At 48.4% G+C, this 19,992-nt stretch overlaps 4 protein-coding genes across 4 annotated transcripts; 3 read left to right on the top strand and 1 right to left on the bottom strand.

The window, feature by feature from the left end:
• Positions 1-335: 335 nt before the first annotated feature.
• Positions 336-2,493, top strand: LAJ45_10981 (uncharacterized protein; the record flags this gene model as incomplete). The annotated part of the gene is made up of 7 exons (XM_046120494.1): positions 336-807; positions 860-986; positions 1,045-1,129; positions 1,225-1,827; positions 1,875-2,077; positions 2,161-2,305; positions 2,374-2,493. The coding sequence occupies 7 exons, from the start codon at positions 336-338 to the stop codon at positions 2,491-2,493; spliced, it is 1,755 nt and encodes a 584-aa protein (XP_045966265.1).
• A 2,227-nt stretch (positions 2,494-4,720) lies between these two features.
• On the top strand, positions 4,721-9,120 carry LAJ45_10980 (uncharacterized protein; the record flags this gene model as incomplete). Its single annotated transcript, XM_046120493.1, has 6 exons — positions 4,721-4,754; positions 4,863-4,958; positions 5,142-5,194; positions 5,289-7,100; positions 7,156-7,377; positions 7,429-9,120. 6 exons carry the CDS (start codon positions 4,721-4,723, stop codon positions 9,118-9,120), a joined length of 3,909 nt encoding a protein of 1,302 aa, XP_045966264.1.
• A 2,569-nt stretch (positions 9,121-11,689) lies between these two features.
• Positions 11,690-12,319, top strand: LAJ45_10979 (uncharacterized protein; the record flags this gene model as incomplete). Its single annotated transcript, XM_046120492.1, has 1 exon — positions 11,690-12,319. One exon carries the CDS (start codon positions 11,690-11,692, stop codon positions 12,317-12,319), a length of 630 nt encoding a protein of 209 aa, XP_045966263.1.
• Positions 12,320-12,912: 593 nt separating this feature from the next.
• Positions 12,913-13,536, bottom strand: LAJ45_10978 (uncharacterized protein; the record flags this gene model as incomplete). Its single annotated transcript, XM_046120491.1, has 2 exons — positions 12,913-13,270; positions 13,442-13,536. The coding sequence occupies 2 exons, from the start codon at positions 13,534-13,536 to the stop codon at positions 12,913-12,915; spliced, it is 453 nt and encodes a 150-aa protein (XP_045966262.1).
• Positions 13,537-19,992: the final 6,456 nt, after the last annotated feature.

Genomic DNA, 19,992 nt, shown 5'->3' with positions numbered 1-19,992 from the left:
ATACCGATACGGAAAAACCCTTCTTCACAACGCTCCCTTCCCTTCCCCTGCCGTTGATCGATTAGGAGTGACCGACACCCCCGGTAGCAATAATAATAATAATACCCCCGACTTACCTGTATCACGTCCTATCCTACCTCCTCATAACCTCACAACCCCCCCCCCCCCCCACAACCAACCCCATCCACCCTATCATTCACTCATACTTCTACTGAAAATCTATCTTTAAATCCGAAACTTTATTTTTTTTTCTTCTACCCTATTTCACGCACTTTACCCTTGTGCGCGCGTGCGATAGCCAGACGTACTCACCCCGGCCCCCCTTCACAACAAACATGTCAAATCTCGCCGTAATACCGCGGACGCTCCGGCACTGCCGCAGTTCACCACTCGTCACAGCACGGCCCGGAGCCGTCCTGGCAGCACGTCGATTCCCGCAGCTGCAGCAGCAGAATAGATGGCTGGCCTCTAACACTGGCGCTGTAACAGGAGGTGGGAGTGACTACCAGCTCGGCCCCGCAAACACTGTACAGCCGCAGCCCGGCACCCAAGTTGTTGGCGCGATTAATGATAGTGGTAGAGGTGGTAGTGGGAGTGGCGGTGGTGATGGTGGTGGGAGCAGTGGGAGCAGTGGGAGCAGTGGGAGCAGTGGGAGCGGTGGGAACGGTGGGAACGGTGGGAGCGGCGGACAGAAACATAAAGGACATGATTGGAGCGGTACGGCGTGGAAGGTCTTTGAGGCCGCGGCAACCACAGGAATGAGTCTGGGTGTTTTGGGTGAGTGGGATATAGATGGTGGAGCGAATGGTATGGGGGCGGTTTTACTGACAGAGCGGATCGATCGACTACAGACTCGCAGGATACGGCTACCACAGGTACTACAAGAGTATCGTGCTCCAGAAGATTGATAACGCGTTCAACCTGGGCCATGACCCAGCACTGAGTATGGCAACGGCGTGCGCAGACAAGGATGATGAACAACCTTGGTAATATATTGAGATATCCTATTCCCACCTTGAAGCGGGCTAACAAGCCCGGCCATAGGATCGTGCTCCCGCAGCAGAAAAAGATCAACAGGATCATAGGCGGTGACCCACGCGGACGCTATTACCTCCTCGTCGGAGAAAAGGTGAGACGCGCCCCAGCCCCCAGAAACCCCACATTTCGCCGGGACCTCCCTCCGGTGAGATATAAAAAACTATGCAACTAACACATGTGCCCCAGGGGACCGGAAAAACATCCATGCTCCTCGCGGCCATGCACAAAGTCGAAGGCGATTCCTGCTCCATGATGGAAGCCCACGCCGACCCCGAAATTTTCCGTCTGCGCCTCGGAAAGGCCCTCGATTTCGAATTCCACGAGGACTATATCGGCTCCCTCTTCTCCATCCGCGGGCCCCGCGACACCACCGCTCTCCTCGACATTGAGCGCGCGCTCAACAAGCTTGAGAAGGTGGCCATCAACCGGCGCAAGGCCGAGGGTGAAAAGTCAAAGCCGCTGGTCATGATCATAAACAGCATGCATCTGCTGCGCAATGACGAGAACGGGCGAGACTTGCTGGAGCTTCTGCAGCAGAAGGCGGAGGCATGGGCGGCGAGTCAGCTGATCACGATGATATTGAACAGTGATGATTACTGGGTGTATGAGAGGCTGAAGCAGTACGGGTCGCGGATGGAGCTGATCTCGGTCAAGGATCTACCGAGATCGCAGGCGATCGCGGCACTCAAGAATTATAGGATGAAATATAGGAAGGAGGAGCCGCCGAAGCAGGATATCCTCGAGCAGGTGTATGATCTTGTCGGCGGGCGTCTTGCCTTTCTGAATAAGGTTGCTAGGAACGCGATATGATTGCAAAGTGCAAAGAAATCTGCCAGGACGAGAAGACGTGGCTGTTGAACAAGTGTGGTCTGCTTGGGATGGACATGGACGATGATGTGATGGACCAGCAGAAGTTTGCGTCCTCAGCCATGGTGCTTGTGAGGCATTTGGTGGAGAAGGAGAAGGAGGACGCGAAGAAGGCGGAGAACGCTGGACATGATCATGGAATACATGGGCATAAGCTGCCGGAGTTGGAGCTGTATAAAGCCAGGAGGTCATGACAAGGGCCGAGTTTATCGAAGAGTTTGACCACATCAACATCTTCACCATCGACTGCGACAGCAAGGTTAGGGCCGATAGCGTACCCATGATGAATGCGTTTAGAGAGGTGGTGGCCGAAGAGGGATTTGATGAGTACTTGGAAGATACGCTGCAGAGAATCAGTGATATCGAGAGTTTGGGCAGAACGAGGGAGATCACAATAAAGGTAAGACTGAACCCCAATTTGGTATTATACAACTATGCGAGACCGGGGACTGACCTGGGTTATTTTAGGATCTTTGGCATGGCGGGAAGTACAATATGACGGTTAAGAACCATAAGGGCCAAACTGAAAAGACCATTTCCTGGGACGTGACACCCGGTGACAGAGACGCGGAAAAATCGGATGATTAGTTCTCTGGTTAACTTGATTTCTATCTCGCCGACAAGCTCGCGGCGGTTGTAAATATATCCCTCCCACCTGCACATACCACGCATTTGGAGAAACTGGTTCTGTTTCTTGTATTATCTTTCCCGGCTTACATTTTATTTTTATTTCCGTACGGCACTCACTGGACTCTGGCTGTCCATTTTCCTTTTTCCATTTATCATATATATCAAAATACCTGGGGCGCTTTGATTGTTTTTTTTTATTCTCCTGATTTGATTTGGAACCATGGATAGTCTACCCGATCCAGAAATTTCCTTTGTCCTTTGTTATCTGCATTGCGACGGTATGGTGGTGGCTGTCATCGGTCTTTTTATATCTTTCCTTTATTTTTATTTTGTCTAGGGTTCTTTTTTTGTCTTGTACTCTACTTTAGAGGTGGTTGGCGGTGATAAGTAGACACCGCAGTATTGGCTATCAAATTTATCGACTTAGAGCCCGGACGGACGGTGTAGGAGTTAATTCGACGGGGGTGTCTTTGGTGTTGATTCCATGAGGAGGTTTCGGAGGGGACAGCCTTAAATACTCCCCTAGCTTCCCTTAGTGCCATGCTGTTATCACGTTTCGCCACGATATCCTTAACCTCTTTTACACACATAATATAACTACATACATGTAGGCAGAAGCTGAGAGATTTTTTACTTAAACTAAGTATATTTCTACTCATCAATTGTAAGATATCTACAGCCTTGAAATGAGATAGACACTACACTGTTGGTTGGTTACCAGCGGTCCCAGATTCTCCTGGCCTAGTCGTTACGCCCCAAACATGTTGCTTCAGGATGTATCACTCGGCCGCCAAGACATCTTCGTTGCAGCCCATAGCGACCTAGAATAGAACTCAACTTCTCGCGAATGAAGTTTATAATCCGCTTCTTTGAGTAAACAGATTTAGAGAAACGAAGGCTATATTTCTTTTCGCAATTGAACAACTTTGACGGCTGTCATCGTGGTTGTAATTAGTGCTAACAGTACCATAGGATGATAGAGGGTTTTTAGCTTTTTAGCTGTACGAATTGGACAAAACACGCGCTCCCGATTGGTTGAACAGTGCATGGGTTTCTGTTCAGAGTGCTCGAATTCGTTCAGCTAAAATCCTCTAATGTCAATGCTCGCCCTCTAAGCACTATAATACTGAGTACTCTGGTCGTAAGAAAACAAACTGGTATGCCATTTGTCAGTAAGGTGTTTTTATTATTAGAAGTATCGTACAACAGTGCAGTTTTTATAATTTCTACAAGAACTCCGATCCAAACTAGAGCCATAGCTTCGATTTTACTTTCTATCTTTACTTCAGCAAGAGAGACCTTCTCTATCTATGGTTATGATGATATCCAGCGGTGTAATTTGTATAAACAATTGCTGTTGAGTTGAACTCAGTACTCACCGAGTCTTCTTCTCTGGTTCATCCTGAATAGGCAGCTAGAGGCTTCTCCGAGTGAAATGGTTCAATTAGGAATGGGCCGCAGTTAATCTTTGCCGATAAGTTATGGCTTTGATGAGGCAGAATTCTAGAAGATATTGATGTTATTTATTGTCCGACGCATATCAGTTGACGTCTTGCGCAATTGCCTGCAGGTGCAGTATGTATGCATTGACGACTCGCATCCCATCCACGAAATCTGTAGGGTACCGTACCTACTCTAAGTAGAGTAGAGTATGGCACACCCCCAATTTTTGGTGGGGCAACTCAAAAAGATCCGGATCCCCGTTTTGGTTTTTCCCGCTTTTGGATCCCCGCTGTGCTCGCCGGGCAATTGAATTACCGAACTCTCGGTAATTCTCGCGGGGGAGAGGAGAAGAGAGCCGGATGTTTTTTTTTTCCTTGGTGCATCTTTCGCCCGACCATGGCCCTAAAAAGTGTGCGAAAAAAAAAGTCTTTGGAAGGTTGCCATGCATGGATGGGTGTTGCCGGTTGCCCCACAGAACGGAAAAAAAAAAAAAATCTCACTTCTATCATCATCTCAACACCCCTCGTCATCCATCCCGAGGAAACCTTTTTTTTCAAAACATTCACGAGGCAAACAATAGATTTTTGTTTTTCTTCGAATTTCCTTTTTTTCTTAATTTTTCCCCCTTACTTCACCCACCAGACGGCTCTGATAAGCTTCAGTTAGTCGCTTGTTTGTGGAAAGAATCTCATCCGGTCGTGCCATTCCTGGTTTACTGTAAATTTGACAACCATCAGTCATCATGGCTCCCTCAAAGGATCCCGTTGCTGAGATTCGTGAGTATTCTTTTATTCTATGACTTTTGAAAATAAGATATAGATTATGCCTGACAAATTGGGGGTGCCTGTGCTAATTGTGGGGATGTTGTCATCATTGCGGGATAGAAAATGAAGTCGCCAACGAGACCACTGCTGAAGTTATCCAGCAGGAGACCGAAAATGTTCAGGAGGAGGCCGCGGCGGAGGAGCAGTCTCAGGATTGTAAGATTCCAACCTCCTATTCGTGATTGAAATATCTCTCCCCATCACTCAATTGCTCGCCAAGTTTGTGGGGTTCATAGAGTGTCAAGTTCAAGTGGGGGTGCTAGGCATTGTGCACGGATGATACTTCTCTTTTCAATAGGGTATTTTCTTGCAAGATTGCTAATTTTGCGATGACGGTAGTGTTTCAATTAACGGTTAAGCTTCCGCACAAGCCTCATAAGATCAACATCATGGTACGTCATTGACATTTGGGCTCAAGAGATTTATCACTCCCAAATATTATATTTACAAAGATTCCTAACTGCGAATGCTTCTATTATCGTTCAGGTCTCCCCCTCAGAGCAAGTCCAGGATATCCGACAGACTATTGTTGAGCTCCCAGGGACATTCCAATACACTTGCTTCCATCTTGAACACAATGGCACCAGAATCAGCGACTTCGTTGAGCTCACCGATGTCCCTGGCATTGGGCCCGACTCTGAGCTCGTTCTCGTTGAGGACCCATACACCGAAAAGGAGGCTAGGATGCATATTCTGCGGATACGGGAATTGATCGGTGCAGCTGCCCCCCGTGTAGACGTTGTTCACGGCATCCAGGCAGGGCTTTCTCTATTCGACGGGCTCAGCCAAGGCGAAGATGCGCAGGATGCAAAGGGCAAGAAGGCCGAGGACGCTCGTCACCCAATGTCCGACTACGATTTCGATGCTCCGGCTTCTCTAGACCACTTTCTCCCTAAAGTCGACCCTACCCCTCCACTAAAGTGCATTAAGGGTATGTGCCTTTCATCGTGGAACCCTCCACCACACAACCTTAGACAGCGCGGCCACCTCTTGTACCTTCAGGTAACCACAAATGAGGGAGAGCAATTCCAGATTTCCGCCCATGTTTCTGGGTTCTACGTAAACAAATGCACAAACAACAAGTTTGACCCTACACCAAAGACTTCCCCGAAGTTGCAAAGCGCCCATTCGCTCATCACCCTCTTGAGCATGATTTCCCCATCTTTTGAGAAGGATTTCGCTACGTTTCAAGAGTGGAACAGCCGTAAGGACCCATTAATCACATACCCTCCCACCAATGCCATCCCAGCTTCTCCGTGGTTGGTTCCGGGGCAAAACACATCCAGCCACCAGGCCGACCAAGCCCGCCCACAAGAGACATACCTCATCTCAGGAACCGAGAGCGGCGACTCCCTCCGCGATTTCAACGAGGAGTTCCAGTCGACCCGTGAACTGCCCCGTGAGACCGTCCAGGACCGTGTTTTCCGCGAGCGCCTTCTCTCAAAGTTGTTCGCCGACTATACAGATGCTGCCGTCCGCGGCGCAGTTGCGATCGCAAGGGGAGAGCTTGCGCCATTGAACCCAACGGAAGGAAGGGATGCGCAGATCTACGTCCATAACAACATCTTCTTCTCCCACGGTAGTGATGGAGTCGGCACTTTTGCCAGCGAGGGTGGTGATGAGGCAGCAAGAGTTGCGACTGGAAAGGATGTTATGGGTGTTAAGGCTGTTAATGGACTCGACATCCCCGGCCTGCAGACCCCCGGAACTGTTGTTGTTGACTACATGGGACGCCGATTGGTGGCCCAGAGCATTGTTCCCGGTATCTTCCGCCCCAGGGAAGAGGGACAGTCGCAGATCGATTACGGTGGTGTAGAGGGTAAGGACGTTGTTGCGTCTAATGAGATCTTTGTCCCGTTGTTTGAGAAGATGAGCCAGGCTATGCGGGTGAAGAAGCACACTGTTTGGGATAAGGAGCAGAAGAGCCATGAGCTTGTCGCTTCCGTGGAGACCAAGGGATTGTTGGGAACTGATGGAAGGAAATACGTGCTCGATTTGTACAGGATTACCCCGTTGGATATCGACTTTATTGAAAAGTATTGGAAGGGCGTTGAGGGCGTTACTGAGGGTGGCTACCCGCACAGAATGGCCGTACTGAGGCCGGAGCTTGTGGAGGCTTTCTGGAAGGTGAAGATGAGAGAGTATGTCTCAGCAGAGTTGGAGAAGCGAAAGAAGACCAAGGAAGATGCTACCGCAGTTGAGGGAGCCGCCAAGGAAGAGGCCAAGCAGGAGGCCAAGGAGCCATCTGGAGAGGCTGCAAAGGAGGAGGCCAAGGAGGAGACTCCCGTAGAGGGCGAGGTCAGTGACCGGAATGCAAGAAATGATCAAAATCAAGGCTAACGGACATAAGCAGGCCGCCAAGGAAGGCGAGGAGGAATCCAAGGAGGTTGCGGAGAAGAAGCCCGAGGAGGCTCAGGAAACCATTGACATCTCTGGTTTTGACTTCGCGCTTAACCCTGATGTCATGTCCGGACAGGTTCCCCAGACCGATGAGGAGAAGGCGCAGATGGAGAAGGATGAGAAGGATGTCCGAGACGCATGCGCATTCTTGCAGGAGAAGATCATCCCACGCCTGGTATACCCCCAAATACACGACCATCAAAATCCCACTGCTAATCTTCCATAGATTGAGGACCTCAAGGAAGGCGAGGTCGGCTCCCCCATGGACGGTCACTCGCTCACCCGCCTTATGCACAAGCGCGGTATCAACGTCCGCTACCTTGGAACTATTGCCAAGCTCGCGCTTGAACAGGGCAACAAGCTTATCTCTATCCAAATCATTTCCATCCAGGAAATGGTTGCTAGAGCTTGCAAGTACATTCTCAACGGTCTCCTCCGTGGCCTGCCTAACCCTCTTGCACCTTTCTGCATTTCTCACTTCCTCAACTGCCTTCTCGGAGCTGAGCACAACCCTAACCCTAAGGTTGTTAAGGATGATGGTCTATGGAAATTGTACCATGATGCCGATTTCAGCTTTGAGCAGCTTAACATCCAGGATCTCCGTGCCTCAATTGAGAAGGAGGTTCAGAAGAGGTACCGCTTTGAACTTGAGGCAGGATGGGAAACCAAGATTAAGCCTCTCCAAATGCTCCGTGAAATTGCTCTCAAGTTGGGTCTTCAGATGAGAATTAAAGACTACCAGTTTGGCTCCGTAAAGGAAGGCGAGGCTGCTAAGCCTAAAGAGGAGCCTACTCCTACAAATGGCAATGGAAAGTCTGGCAAGGGCAAGAAGAAGTCTCCCGCAGCATCGGTTGCCGACTTTACTGAGGTTTCGAAGAGTGGATCAACCTTCGAGCCTGATGACTTGATGAACATTGTCCCAATTGTTAAAGACTCTGCGTCCAAGAGCCAGTTGGCTGAGGAGGCCCTTGAAGCCGGCCGTATCTCTCTCATCCAGGACCACAAGGACATTGGTCAGGAATTGCTTCTTGAGTCGCTCTCTCTACATGAGCAAATCTATGGAGTTTTGCACCCTGAGGTCGCCCGTGTATACAACACTCTCTCAATGCTGTACTACCAGCTCGATGAGAAGGCCGCTGCCGTAGAGCTTGCAAGGAAGGCAGTCATTGTTTCTGAGCGCACTCTTGGTGTCGATTCAGCAGAGACTATCCTCAACTACCTCAACTTGGGATTGTTCGAGCATGCCAGCGGTAACACTAAGACCGCTCTGGCCTACATCAAGCACGCCTTTGGATTCTGGAGAGTCATCTATGGCGATTCCCACCCAGACTCTGTCACCACCATGAACAATGTCGCTGTCATGCTCCAAGCTCTCAAGTACTACACCGATTCCCGCAAGTGGTTCGAGGCATCACTCAAGGTCTGCGAAAACATCTTCGGAAAGTCTTCACCGCACACTGCCACTCTTTGCTTCCAGCTTGCCCAAGCTCTTGCCCTCGACAACGACTCCAAGGGTGCTGTCAGCAAGATGCGTGATGCCTACAACGTCTTCCTCGCACAGCTCGGACCTAAGGACCGCAACACAAAGGAGGCTGAGAACTGGCTCGAGCAACTCACACAGAACGCTGTGACTCTTGCGAGACAGGCGAAGGATCTTCAGGAACGCCGCAAACGTATGTTGCAGATGACACCACGCGTCACGATGTCTGCAAAGCCCCAGCCACAGGTTGGCCAGAGCTCTCTGGGGATGCCGGAATCGACCACCACCGCGACCAGCAGGTCAGGAATGGACTCGAGGAGTATTGACGATTTGTTGAAGTTCATTGAGGGTTCTGAGGGCCCGAAGCAGAAGAAGAGACAGGGCAAGACCAACCCTAAGAGGCGCGGGGGTGGTGGAGGCAGTGCTTCTAGAACATGATAAGTAGCTTTTTCTTTTATTTCGATATCTTTCATCTATGTTATTTTCTTTGCTCGGCGAAACCAAAATAAATCTTTCTTTTGTTTTGTTTTTCTTTAATCGGATCTGATGGATGGTGACGGATGGGTTTTGACTGTATATTTTATTTCTTTACGGATAAAAGTTGCAAAACGAAAAGCATGCTTTAACGGAGGGGGGAAATTTATACGGGACCGTTCGTTGGGCTTGTAAGTTCTTGTCCACTGTAGGAAACTCTCTGTATGGGTGAGAATTTACAGGGCAATTGATTTTTTATGTTTTCTGTTGGTTTTCTGTTTCCCTTTTTTTGTTTCTTGTTTCTTGTTTCTTATCCCTTTCGAGTTGATTTTGGCATCTCTTCTCAACCCGCTTTCCTACTGTAAATAGATGTACAAAAAGTTATCATACTAGGGAATTTGAAGAGGGAGACAATACGGGAAAATATCTACCGACAGAGGTGCAGATCCAGCAGTAGTAACTCCATTTGAAATACGGATGGTATCAATTGGGACGCGTATCCGAGACCTCCTTTCTTTCTCGAGAGCCGTGTAAAAGTTTTTTTGATGACTTTACATCTCTTGCAATTGATTGCGCATGCGCTGTACAGGGAGGAGATGTAGATGTATTTCTAACCGCCCATATTCACTCTTCCAGAACGTCCATCGCTCGCACAGCTCTCCTTCCCCCCCTTGAGATCAATTTGCCAAGGGTATCGTTTAGGCATAGGCATAGCTACTGTAGATAGCTCTAGAAAGTAGCTTCCTTCCCTTCAGCTTCAGCTTCAGCTACAGCTTCGAAAAATTACCTGTTGTATACAGTCGACGAGTAGCTGCCGTACCGCGTATACTCCACAAGCCCAGCCAGGGTAGGGGTTCCGTTCGTTCGTTCGTTCGTTCGCTCGCTGTGCCACCCGAATTGCAGTCTCCGTCGTCGGTCTGTCCATCTAGCGACTTTCCTGTTTTGCACATGCACGGACAGACGCTCTCGTCTCCGGTCCCTGAGAAGGACTGGTGAAACCCATTTCATCACGGCCGACGCCGGAGAGAACTTAGAGAAGTGGTAAACTACATGATCATGCAGGCACCGTAAAAAAAAAAAAAAAAAGTTCCGCTTGGATCCGTTCAAAGCAGCTACTATATTGCATGCACGCGCGGGGGGCGGTCGTGTCGTCGGTTGGTTCCCCGGTAAAATCCCTAGAAACTAGAGTGGAGGTTGAATTCAGGTACCACCGTACCACAGATGAATATGGAGAAATCAGCAAGGGCGATCAGGAACGGCATATGGAGCACATGATCCAGGGGAACCTAAGTGGCTGCGCTGGCAGATAGATAGAGTAGGTGATTATGAGATGAGATGGGATATTGTTTTTGTTTTTGAATCCAGTAGGATCCTCGGCCCCGATGGGACAATCTGCCTGAGGGGCAGATCTATTCTATCGTTACCAGGTATATGGACGTTGGAAGTAACTTTTATTTTTGTTGCCTCTCGATCTCGCAACACATGCAATTGAAACTTGAAACCCCATTGGATTGCCACATGTATGTAGGGTAGGGTACACGGTCTTCCCTATCTCATATCATGATCTTAACGAAACGAAATAACGGTCGCTTCAGATTGCACCTGCAAAGGGGGCTCGGTGCATGATAGATGCCTATCAAAAACCCACAATACACCCACACAGATATAAAAAGTGTGGCTGCAGAGAGGGGCGGCATACTGGGCGTAATTTAACGTGTTGATGATGCAGGGGAAGCTCTATCACACCGCTCCGCTCACCTGGCACTGGGACTTGGCGGCTTTTTGGTTGCTGTTTAGCGCTGCTATGTATGTACCTCTCAAGTACCTGTATGGATGGGCAACAATAACGAGTTCTATTTCTGCTCTTTTGTTTGGACAAGGGACCAAATTGCCCGTATCCTTAGGGTCTGCTTCCAATCTCGGCTTCCATGTTTTTTTCCTCAGTGTATAGCTCGTAGTTGAAGGTACTTCATGTACCCTACTCAAAAATAGAGTAGAATGGCAGGCAAGAGCTAGAGAGGAACCTCGAAGCAGGCAGGCAGGTGTGAAAGGAAACCTTGGTATTGTTCAGGGTATTCAGCGAGGTCCTCAGCACGGACGAGGGGCTCTTCCCGAAATTGTTCAAGAGTGTGCCTGATACTTGTTGATCTAGGAGGTGAATAGATGAACCAACTGCGCACAGCGTGGATGTTCATTAAGGATGGACATTAAACTACTCCCGGAATGGAAACATCCCCCTTTCTCACCAAGAGCCCACCAAGAACCCATGTCGGCGGGCACGTTGGAGAGACACTGTGAATTGGTGGAGTTGTGTAGTGTGCAGAGAATGGTATAAGGAGCCGCTGTTTCCCCCTCCATAAATGACTTCCTTTCTTCTTTACCCACAGCATCCTATCTTGCATAGTCATTCATTCCAGTCGCTCTTTTAGCACACACGATCATTACCACGTTCTTTCGCACCTTATCCTACTTAATTACCACTTCACTTTTTTAAAGAATCTATTTACCTTTTTAAAGAACCAAATCAATAAACATGCGTTTCTCCGCCATTGCCGTTTCCGCCGCCGTCTTCGGTGTTGCCATGGCTGTCCCCGCCGTTGTCTACGAGACTGAGGTCGTCACCATCACCTCTTGCGCTCCCGAGAAGACCAACTGCCCGGCTCGTGCTACCGCCACCTCCGCCGAGGTTGTCCCGACCGTTGCCCCCGTCGAGTCCGTCCCGGTCTACACCTCGGCCCCGGTCGCCTCCTCCCCAGCTGTCGAGCCTGTCGCATCTGTCCCAGCTGCCGGATCATCTGCCCCAGTTGAGTCCGTCACCATCCCGGCCAGCTCCACCGTCGCTGCCGTTGAGACCCCCGCTGTCAGCTCCCCAGCTGCCGGAACCGGCTCTGTCTCTGCCCCGGCTGCTGTCCCCACCTCTGCCACCGGAACCGTCAAGGCCCACGAGTCAATTCCTCCCGTTCCCTTGAGCACTGGTGTCTACTCATGGACCCCCTCAGCCTCTGCTGGCCTTCCTTCAGCTGCCCTCAACACCTCAACCCCGGTTGTTCCTTCATCTCCTAGCGCCAGCGCTGTCCAGGACACCTTCGAGGGCGCTGCTGCCGCCAAGGGCTTCTCCTTCGCTGCTGTGGCCCTCGCCGCCGCTGCCTACGTCCTTGTTTAAAGAGATAGAGAGCTTTTTTCCGTCTACCGTTCTGACGATGGATTGATGACTTTTCTTCTGTAGCATAGCAAGAGATGACTGGAAAAAAAATACACTTTTTTTTAGTCCTGCCTGGTGTAATCTCTAATTCTATATTTTTCATGTGGCGGCGTTGTACTTCATTGTTTTCCTCCCCCTAGGTGGGAAGTGGTGGCGTGTTTGTACATGTGTTCTTTTTTATTTTTCTCTAGATTCTTTTTGTGAAAGGGTTTTTTTTATAGGTTGCTGGTGTAGTTCGGTGGAAATCATAAACTTTATCAAACTATTAGAGCCTGTACCTACCTGCTTGCTTGTGGCTGTGAATAAGCATATCCTCCTGTGGAGTGAATTGTTTTACCAACTTGATGTTGACCAATTGATTGATTAACTCTGTGAATAGGGAGCTTAAGGAACTGCTTAGCTAGTTGCCAGAGATATCCGCTGTACTAGCAACTACTAGCAAGCAACTGATTGATCGCCCGACAAGTTCCCAGTCCGGCGCGTGCCGTTTGTTTGAGGTTTACTAGCCGGATCCCAGTCGGTGTGCCTTAATATCGAACCCTTGTTGTTACGCGTCACCGTTTATCACTCTTGGCGAAGGACGGGTAAGGACAACAGCGGATTGGCGTGTCACGTTTGGAAGGTGCATCCTGAGCAATGGCGATTCGCAAAGGGTCCCAGGACCGAATCTCGGGGCATTGGAGCGTATGGGTACTCGATTGTGTGTATATGTGCTCAAGGGATGGGGAAACACAGGCCTGGCCAGCTTGGTTGTTGTTGTGCGATGGGAGTGCATATGTTCGATTTCCTCTCGTAAACAAAACGGATCCACGACCCGGATCCTCCGTCAAGGGTGGTGGTGCCTCCAGAATTACTGATGATGAGAGAAACTGGCCCCAGGGGCGCATATCCAGCCAATTCTTTGGAAGCAGTCTGGAAAAAAAATTTGCAAAGTCAGCAAAATCAACAGGACACAGCGTTAAACGTCCTGCAAAGTAAGCAAAGTGTACTTGGGAATACGGATACTAAAGCCATACCAATTATAAACCGAGATGAAAAAGTGGTGATCACTGATCAAAATGGACAAATCAATTAATGTATTACCTCAGGGTGAGCACTTCATGGTGATGCCTTTCTGGTCCTTCTCCCGGTGCCTTTCCTCTATGATGACCTCTCGATTCTGATGTTGCTTCAACCATTGAGATGCCCTTTTTTGTGATGATGTTGATGAGTTGTACTACATTTCATCGGGCCCATGGATTAAGACTTTCGGAATCAGACCTCCTTAAGCTTAGATGCCTCTGCGTTGCAAAGAAGAGATCTCTCCTGAGATTTCACCGTGCATATGATGTTTGCTCGAAGGTATTTCAGAAACGCGTAGCAGTCATGATGTATAGGTATACGTAGCTCATCAAACGAAACAGAATACATATACGCAAGCCTCCACTAATCCCCACGGGCCATATGGGCCACCTAATCAATCAAGCCCAAGTCATGTGATGTAAAAGCCACAGCCTGAAACATCATATCCTCTGTAGAAACACATATGCACATACATGTATGCATTGCGCAACAAGGCCTCGAGAATGTGCCTACATGAACGATTGGGGAGGTGGAGCTTATCTCACCACGAACCTCACTCAGCACTACCAGTCCCTTCCACACAGCTCCAAAACAAGCTTATCGCCAAATTTGATAATGGTTTTGTGTGATTTTACAATCACCGGCAGTCAGTTTCGTGTGGTCCATGCACGAGCTGCCGAGACGAGACGACTGAAAGATTCCCGTGCCTTAATTAAGTAAGCTCTAGACCTAGGTCCTTTTCTACTTTCAACTCCGAAATCTCCAAAAGGTCCTCCCCTTCACAAGCTGCCCTCCCCACGTCCCCACCCCCTCCAGCCAGCCGAGGAGTTACAAGCCGAGCAGTTTGTGTTCCCCGGGCGCGCGCGTGCGTGCGTGGTGATCAGGTTATAAAACTTTTCACGGGAAGCTAGGCCATGGCCATGAGCCAACCATAGCTACATATATGTATACGAGACCTCTAGGTAGGTTTTTCAAACATTTTGTGCGGAACTATTGGGCGGGGGGTGGTAGATTAGTTAGTGATACGCGGGTGTGGGGGTACGTTACCTTCTTAACTTTTCGTTGTTAGCTGAGATCAGCGTTACAACAAAAATGAAGTGCCCTCTTTTTTTTTTTTTTTTTTCCTCGTACGTCGTCGGTGAGGAATTATGTATTAGCTGACACTAAAAGCAAAAAAAAAAAAAAAGGGTTTAAGTGCGCGTCGAGTGATATCTCATGCTTCTCATTCATGGCCACTCACTGCCGCTTAATTACAATATTATATCCAGTTCCTAGTTTGACCAAAAAGTATGGTACGTATTAACACATATCTATCAGAGTAATGAGCGTGTAGATCACATACAAGTGGTTACCTATCTACAACAATAAACTGCGTATCTGCAATTACCCCCCCACCTCCACCCCCCCCCCCCCCCGGGGGGGGGGGGGGGGGTGTGCAGCGGGTGAAAAAACGAAACAATGTCCACAACCGGTGATTAAATAGTATCTTATATCTACACATTACTACAGCTAACTATAATATTTATATTACATATCTCCGAAGCTTGAAACTGGATGTAATGCGGTCCTCTCATTTGGGTGGGAGGGGGGGCCAAATCCCACATTTCTCTGGGGTCGAGAATGTTCTTGATCTCAGAGACGAGATAGGACGGCTGTGTGCATATGTACATAGGATCGTTGAATGCGGTGAGCACCCGGGCGGAAGCAGTTGCAATCTAAATATACAAATCTAGGTAGTTATGGGCGTTGGACGTGGATTGGCTGTATATGTAGTTGAAAAGAGAATACGAGATTGAAGGTCAACTCATTTACAGTAGTGTAAAGTTATATAGCCCATGATGATAACCCCAAATAGGTTTAAGATGAGTTCAGGCAGTCGACTTTCAGCTGGATCTGTCGCGGAGCATAATGGGATTTAATCGACGGCAATTTTGACCAAAGAGGGGAGAATACATTGATCTCAAGACGCTTTATTCCTATTATTCAAGACGAAAGGTCCAAGGCAGTGACATGTAGGTAGACAAATTTCCTTTGAGATAACGATCACAGGTTATCACTCGGACAGTAAATGACTGCGTGACATTGTAGTAGTAAGCGCCCTGTAAACGCCCTCACACCCCTTGAGAAAGATCCAACAACAGACTGCCACAAAAACAAGATCACCCACCTCGGCGCTTCTAGAAAAGCCAATCATCTTCTCCTGCTATGAAATATGATGTTCTCGTCCCGGAGGTCGTTCTACGCATTACCAATCGCCGGAATGACATAGTTCCGTGATTGATAGTTTGAAACCGAACTCTCCGCGGGAGATCATCTATGTAGTAATCCTGGAGTACATGTGCGTACATGAACGGGATGTTTACCAAAACCGGGTGGGTGGGGGTTAGGGTTAATTCAGTATGCATATTCCACTCTGGTATGAGTTCCACCAGTGCATGGTGAATGAATACGCATCACGAAGCACCGCCCCCCACTCCTCCCGGGCCTGCCTCAAACGGCTATCGTCGTGGAAAGGATGGAGTTTTCGTGGGACGAGTTGTAAGTCCAGGAAGAAGAGATTTACTGGGCTGGTCACGGGTTATTCGCCACCGCCATGCCTGCACCCCGCTCTCTTTTTTATTTATTTGATTTAATATTTTGTCGTAACGGCGATGACAGCAGCGAGTTATTTTGAGGCGTCTAATATAACTCCACTTCTACCCCCACAAGCCTGAAGATTTTTTTTGATGAGAAAAACCACGACAGTAGCCGAGAGCTTTGGCTGTTGGGGGTTGATCTCGCACAAGGCTACCACCAATTTAAGACTTTTTGCAACGATACGCAATCCCGCGCAAATTTTCAAAGGGGAATAGCCTTGTTTCTCAAAATATATCAGACTCAAAAACATGTTTGTCCAATTAAAGCGGTATCAAGATGTATCATGGCATTTACCAGAGCCAGGACGACCGTGCATGAATCCTTGTGTAGATAGATGTAAGTCAGTTGAATGATAGGCGGCCTATTCTTCCGTTTCTTTCTTTCTTTTCTTCTTTTTTTTATAAAGCGGAACATTTAGAGTTTCATTGGAAGTTTACGTATTAACCGTTTGGGCGTTGCCGGTCTTTCCTTACCCTGGGTCGTGGGGAGGGCCCTTGACGAAGAAGCGGGTTACCTAATCGTCAGACTCAAACCTGTATTCTCGGGCTGATCTCATGGATGATAAGCTTTTATTGCTGAAGGCAGGTGTGCGGTCGAATGTAGGCCTCCTCTCTTGCCTTTTCTGGAGCATGCAACTCTAAATATGCGAGCGAGGTAACACGTGCGAAGTGCGGCCAACAAGAAGGCTCTGGATCCCCCCACGAAGCAATTGAGAGTATATGGAGATTGACGTGTAGCTAGAAGCAATCAGGCTCTAGGTAGATAGGCGGAAACAATGATAGTAGCTCAACTGCGAATTTGTGATTGGAGCTCCAGTTCATGAACACTGATTTGAAGATGATGATGAAGAGAAAGCAAATGATGATGGGGTGGGGTGCGTATACCGTGTGGAGTAGGACACTGTGAAGGGTTGGTTAAGGGTATGTGTCACAAACGATCTACTAACATAGAGTTGTCAGAGGAATACTCCAATCAGAATTAATCCATACCCGCTCCTCGAGGTTAACCCCGAGAGTCGGAGTATCAACAGTACCTGAGAAGCCAATCCTTCATGAGAGGAATGTAGCCTACAGCTACATGCCGGCAGATACTTTGATTTGTTCAATTGCATGGGGATTCTTGAACATGAACCGCGGGGGTGTCAGGTAGGCAGACAAACAAATAAACATGTTTCCTTTCCTTTCCTTTCCTTTCCTGCCTTTCCTTTCTTTTTTCTTCTGCCCCCCCCCCCCCCAAAAAAAAAAAAAAATAATACGTGAATGACATGCTAACGTGAAAAACCAACCAGTAATTCTGCTCTCTGTTCATTCTACATGAACAGCTGATCATGCTATATCCCGTTGGGATACGCTTTTGAATAGTAAAGTTCATTGGCAATTCTCACAACTCTCTCCGTTGGGCGTCTGTGCAGTATCATGTCCAACGCAGGTTATGTTAGGGCTCGGCTCATTCAACTCCTACCCTCTAATTTCAGATAGTCATGTTTTTTAGATATCTATCCGCTCGAAAATACCGGTGGAGCGGGAGGCGAGTACGGCTGTGGGCTAGACCTGTATATTGCGGTCAACATAAATGCCGACAGTGGGGTGTTACCTGGTAGTCACACGAAATCACTCGCCGTGTAGTAACCCCATCGGCCCAACATGTCACCCCACAAGCCGAGGCCAATGGATGAATACGTCACAAAGGCCGGGTTTTCTGTTGGTAGCCAGCCGACAACTAGCACAAAGCTTCACCCTTTCTAGACATTTCACTACCCCCAAACTCTTGCGGAAGCAAAAGAAAATAAAGACTATTTCTTTTGCAAGGACAGGGAAGCGAGGGGGGGAAACTCGCGGTACGAAAGGAGGTGAACGGACGGTACGGGAGGACAATTCGAAGGTGTGCCGGCTGACGTGCAGGTCTTTCTTCTTTCTTTTTTGCTTCTATGTTTCTTCCCTTCATCCCTTTGACCATCTCTCGCGCGTATGAGATAGGTACCTTCTTTGCAGCCACCGAGACATCCAACAATGAGGATTATGGGACCCCTTGCGCCTTCTCTTGGACGAGAGATCGGGTGTGGTGGGTGTTTATCGTACTGATCGGATTAGATCGGACTTTTAAACTGGACGGAAAGACCATGTGGCCAGGCGAAGTTTAATGTTACTATTTTCTTTTCTTTCTGCCCTGAAGAGCTACAGGTCAAGTGCCCGCTGACTACTGCTTTATATCGGAATCTCTAATGATTTGCCATGATCATTCAGCTAGACAGTTCGGGAACTGAAATAATTAACATAGAGTAGTTTGAAGATGATGTCATCGGGGCTTCTAACTGCCACCCATCTAACTATATCGGTCCTAGATCTAAGGTTTTGTGTTAATTGATTCCTTCCTAGTCGGATCCAAGGTGGGCGACAATTGAAATCCGACGACGAGCTGGCCAGAATTCAGATGAATTGGGGTTATACCAGTCGAGGTCGTCATACAAATACGTACTCGTACTACATCTCTGCATTGTATTGGCCCCCCTCGTCCAGCGCCCCACGCCGTTTTACACCCGTTGTTTGCTTGTGGGTACATGTAGTTTAAGGATCAGGCTATTTATCTTCAGATAAGATGGTATGCCCCATTTGGTTTCTATCCCTGTGGCAACCCGTTAAACTCCCACGCACTGGTCTCAAGGATCGGGGAATCGCAGAGCGCACATACGCAAGTGAGGGTACCCCCAAACAATTATCCGAGTCCTTCTTTCCTCCTTATTCTAGGACCGGGTATCCGAGTGAACATTATTCTAATTCCAATTCCAATCTGACACGAACAGGATCGAAGCAATGGTACACTTGGTATAATTTCTGTCCAAAATATAACCTACATGTATCCAAATAGTAGTTGGATGCCGATAATTTCGACAAATGAGATCAAGCAGTTGTTTGCATATGCGTCCCGGAGACATTTCTGTGTATGCGCGAGCCAATTGGCCCAAGATATGACTACAGTCTTTCACCTAGGACAAAGCTGGATACACCAAAGACTCAAGGAACTTCATCGCGCTCTATGTGAGTAGAATGTACGAGATCCCACGGCACATATTTTCATCCCCTTCACAGATCCTGCCCAAAGCACACCCTTCATTTCCTTCGTCTACGTTTCTTTTTGCACGTTTCTCTTATTCCAAGTAATATAGAGTATATAGCCGTTTCTAACCACCAAGTCGCGTGCTCTAGAAAGTCGACATGAAGCTCGCTTTTGAGAACTTCCGACTTTCTCCCCGTTGCTCGTAATCTCATCCCTGACCGGACCCTAACAAGGTTCCAACGTCAACAACCCCCATTTTTTTCCCCCCTACTAATCCAACGGCGTCCCTTGAAGATCCCCCACACAACACAACAATTCTAGTCGGTAACCGTTTTCAGTTAGAGGTGCAAGGTCCAAACTTTCCCCAGCAAGCCGACTGGCGGAGCGGGCGAACCACCCACTGGTGAATAAATAAATTATTATTTGAGCCACCCCCCCCCAAGAAAAAAAAGAATATGGGGTGAGAAAGATAGATCCAACGACGGAAACGAAGATTCTAGGGGTCTCATATCTAGGTGCCTACCAGCGCACACGCCGATACGTTAGGAGAATTACAGTGCGGTTTTAGTAATCAATCAATCTCCACGATGTATCTGGCGGGTATGCTACTCTAAAAGTGGGCTCCCCATGTACGTATGTACGATGGGACAACTCTGTTGAATCGAGCATTCGGTTGCATGCATTCATTTCTGCGGCCACGCGAGAACTGGGAGGGACTCCTTGTGGATTGTGTTGTAGGGGGGGAGGGGGCATGCAGAGACAAGCACCTATTTGAGATTGAGGTTGATTTGGTGATCCCAAAAGTAACCCAATTGTTTCCATAGTGGTAGTTGCGCCAGTCGATCATAGGTTGATTCGTACTCTTAGCAACTGTTGATTCG

The sequence above is a fragment of the Morchella importuna genome, assembly GCF_003444635.1.
Source record: "Morchella importuna strain M04M26 chromosome Unknown Morimp01GS054, whole genome shotgun sequence".
Taxonomy (NCBI): domain Eukaryota; kingdom Fungi; phylum Ascomycota; class Pezizomycetes; order Pezizales; family Morchellaceae; genus Morchella; species Morchella importuna.
The sequence above is the reverse complement of the archived record's forward strand: the minus strand, read 5'-3'. Positions and strand labels throughout refer to the sequence as shown.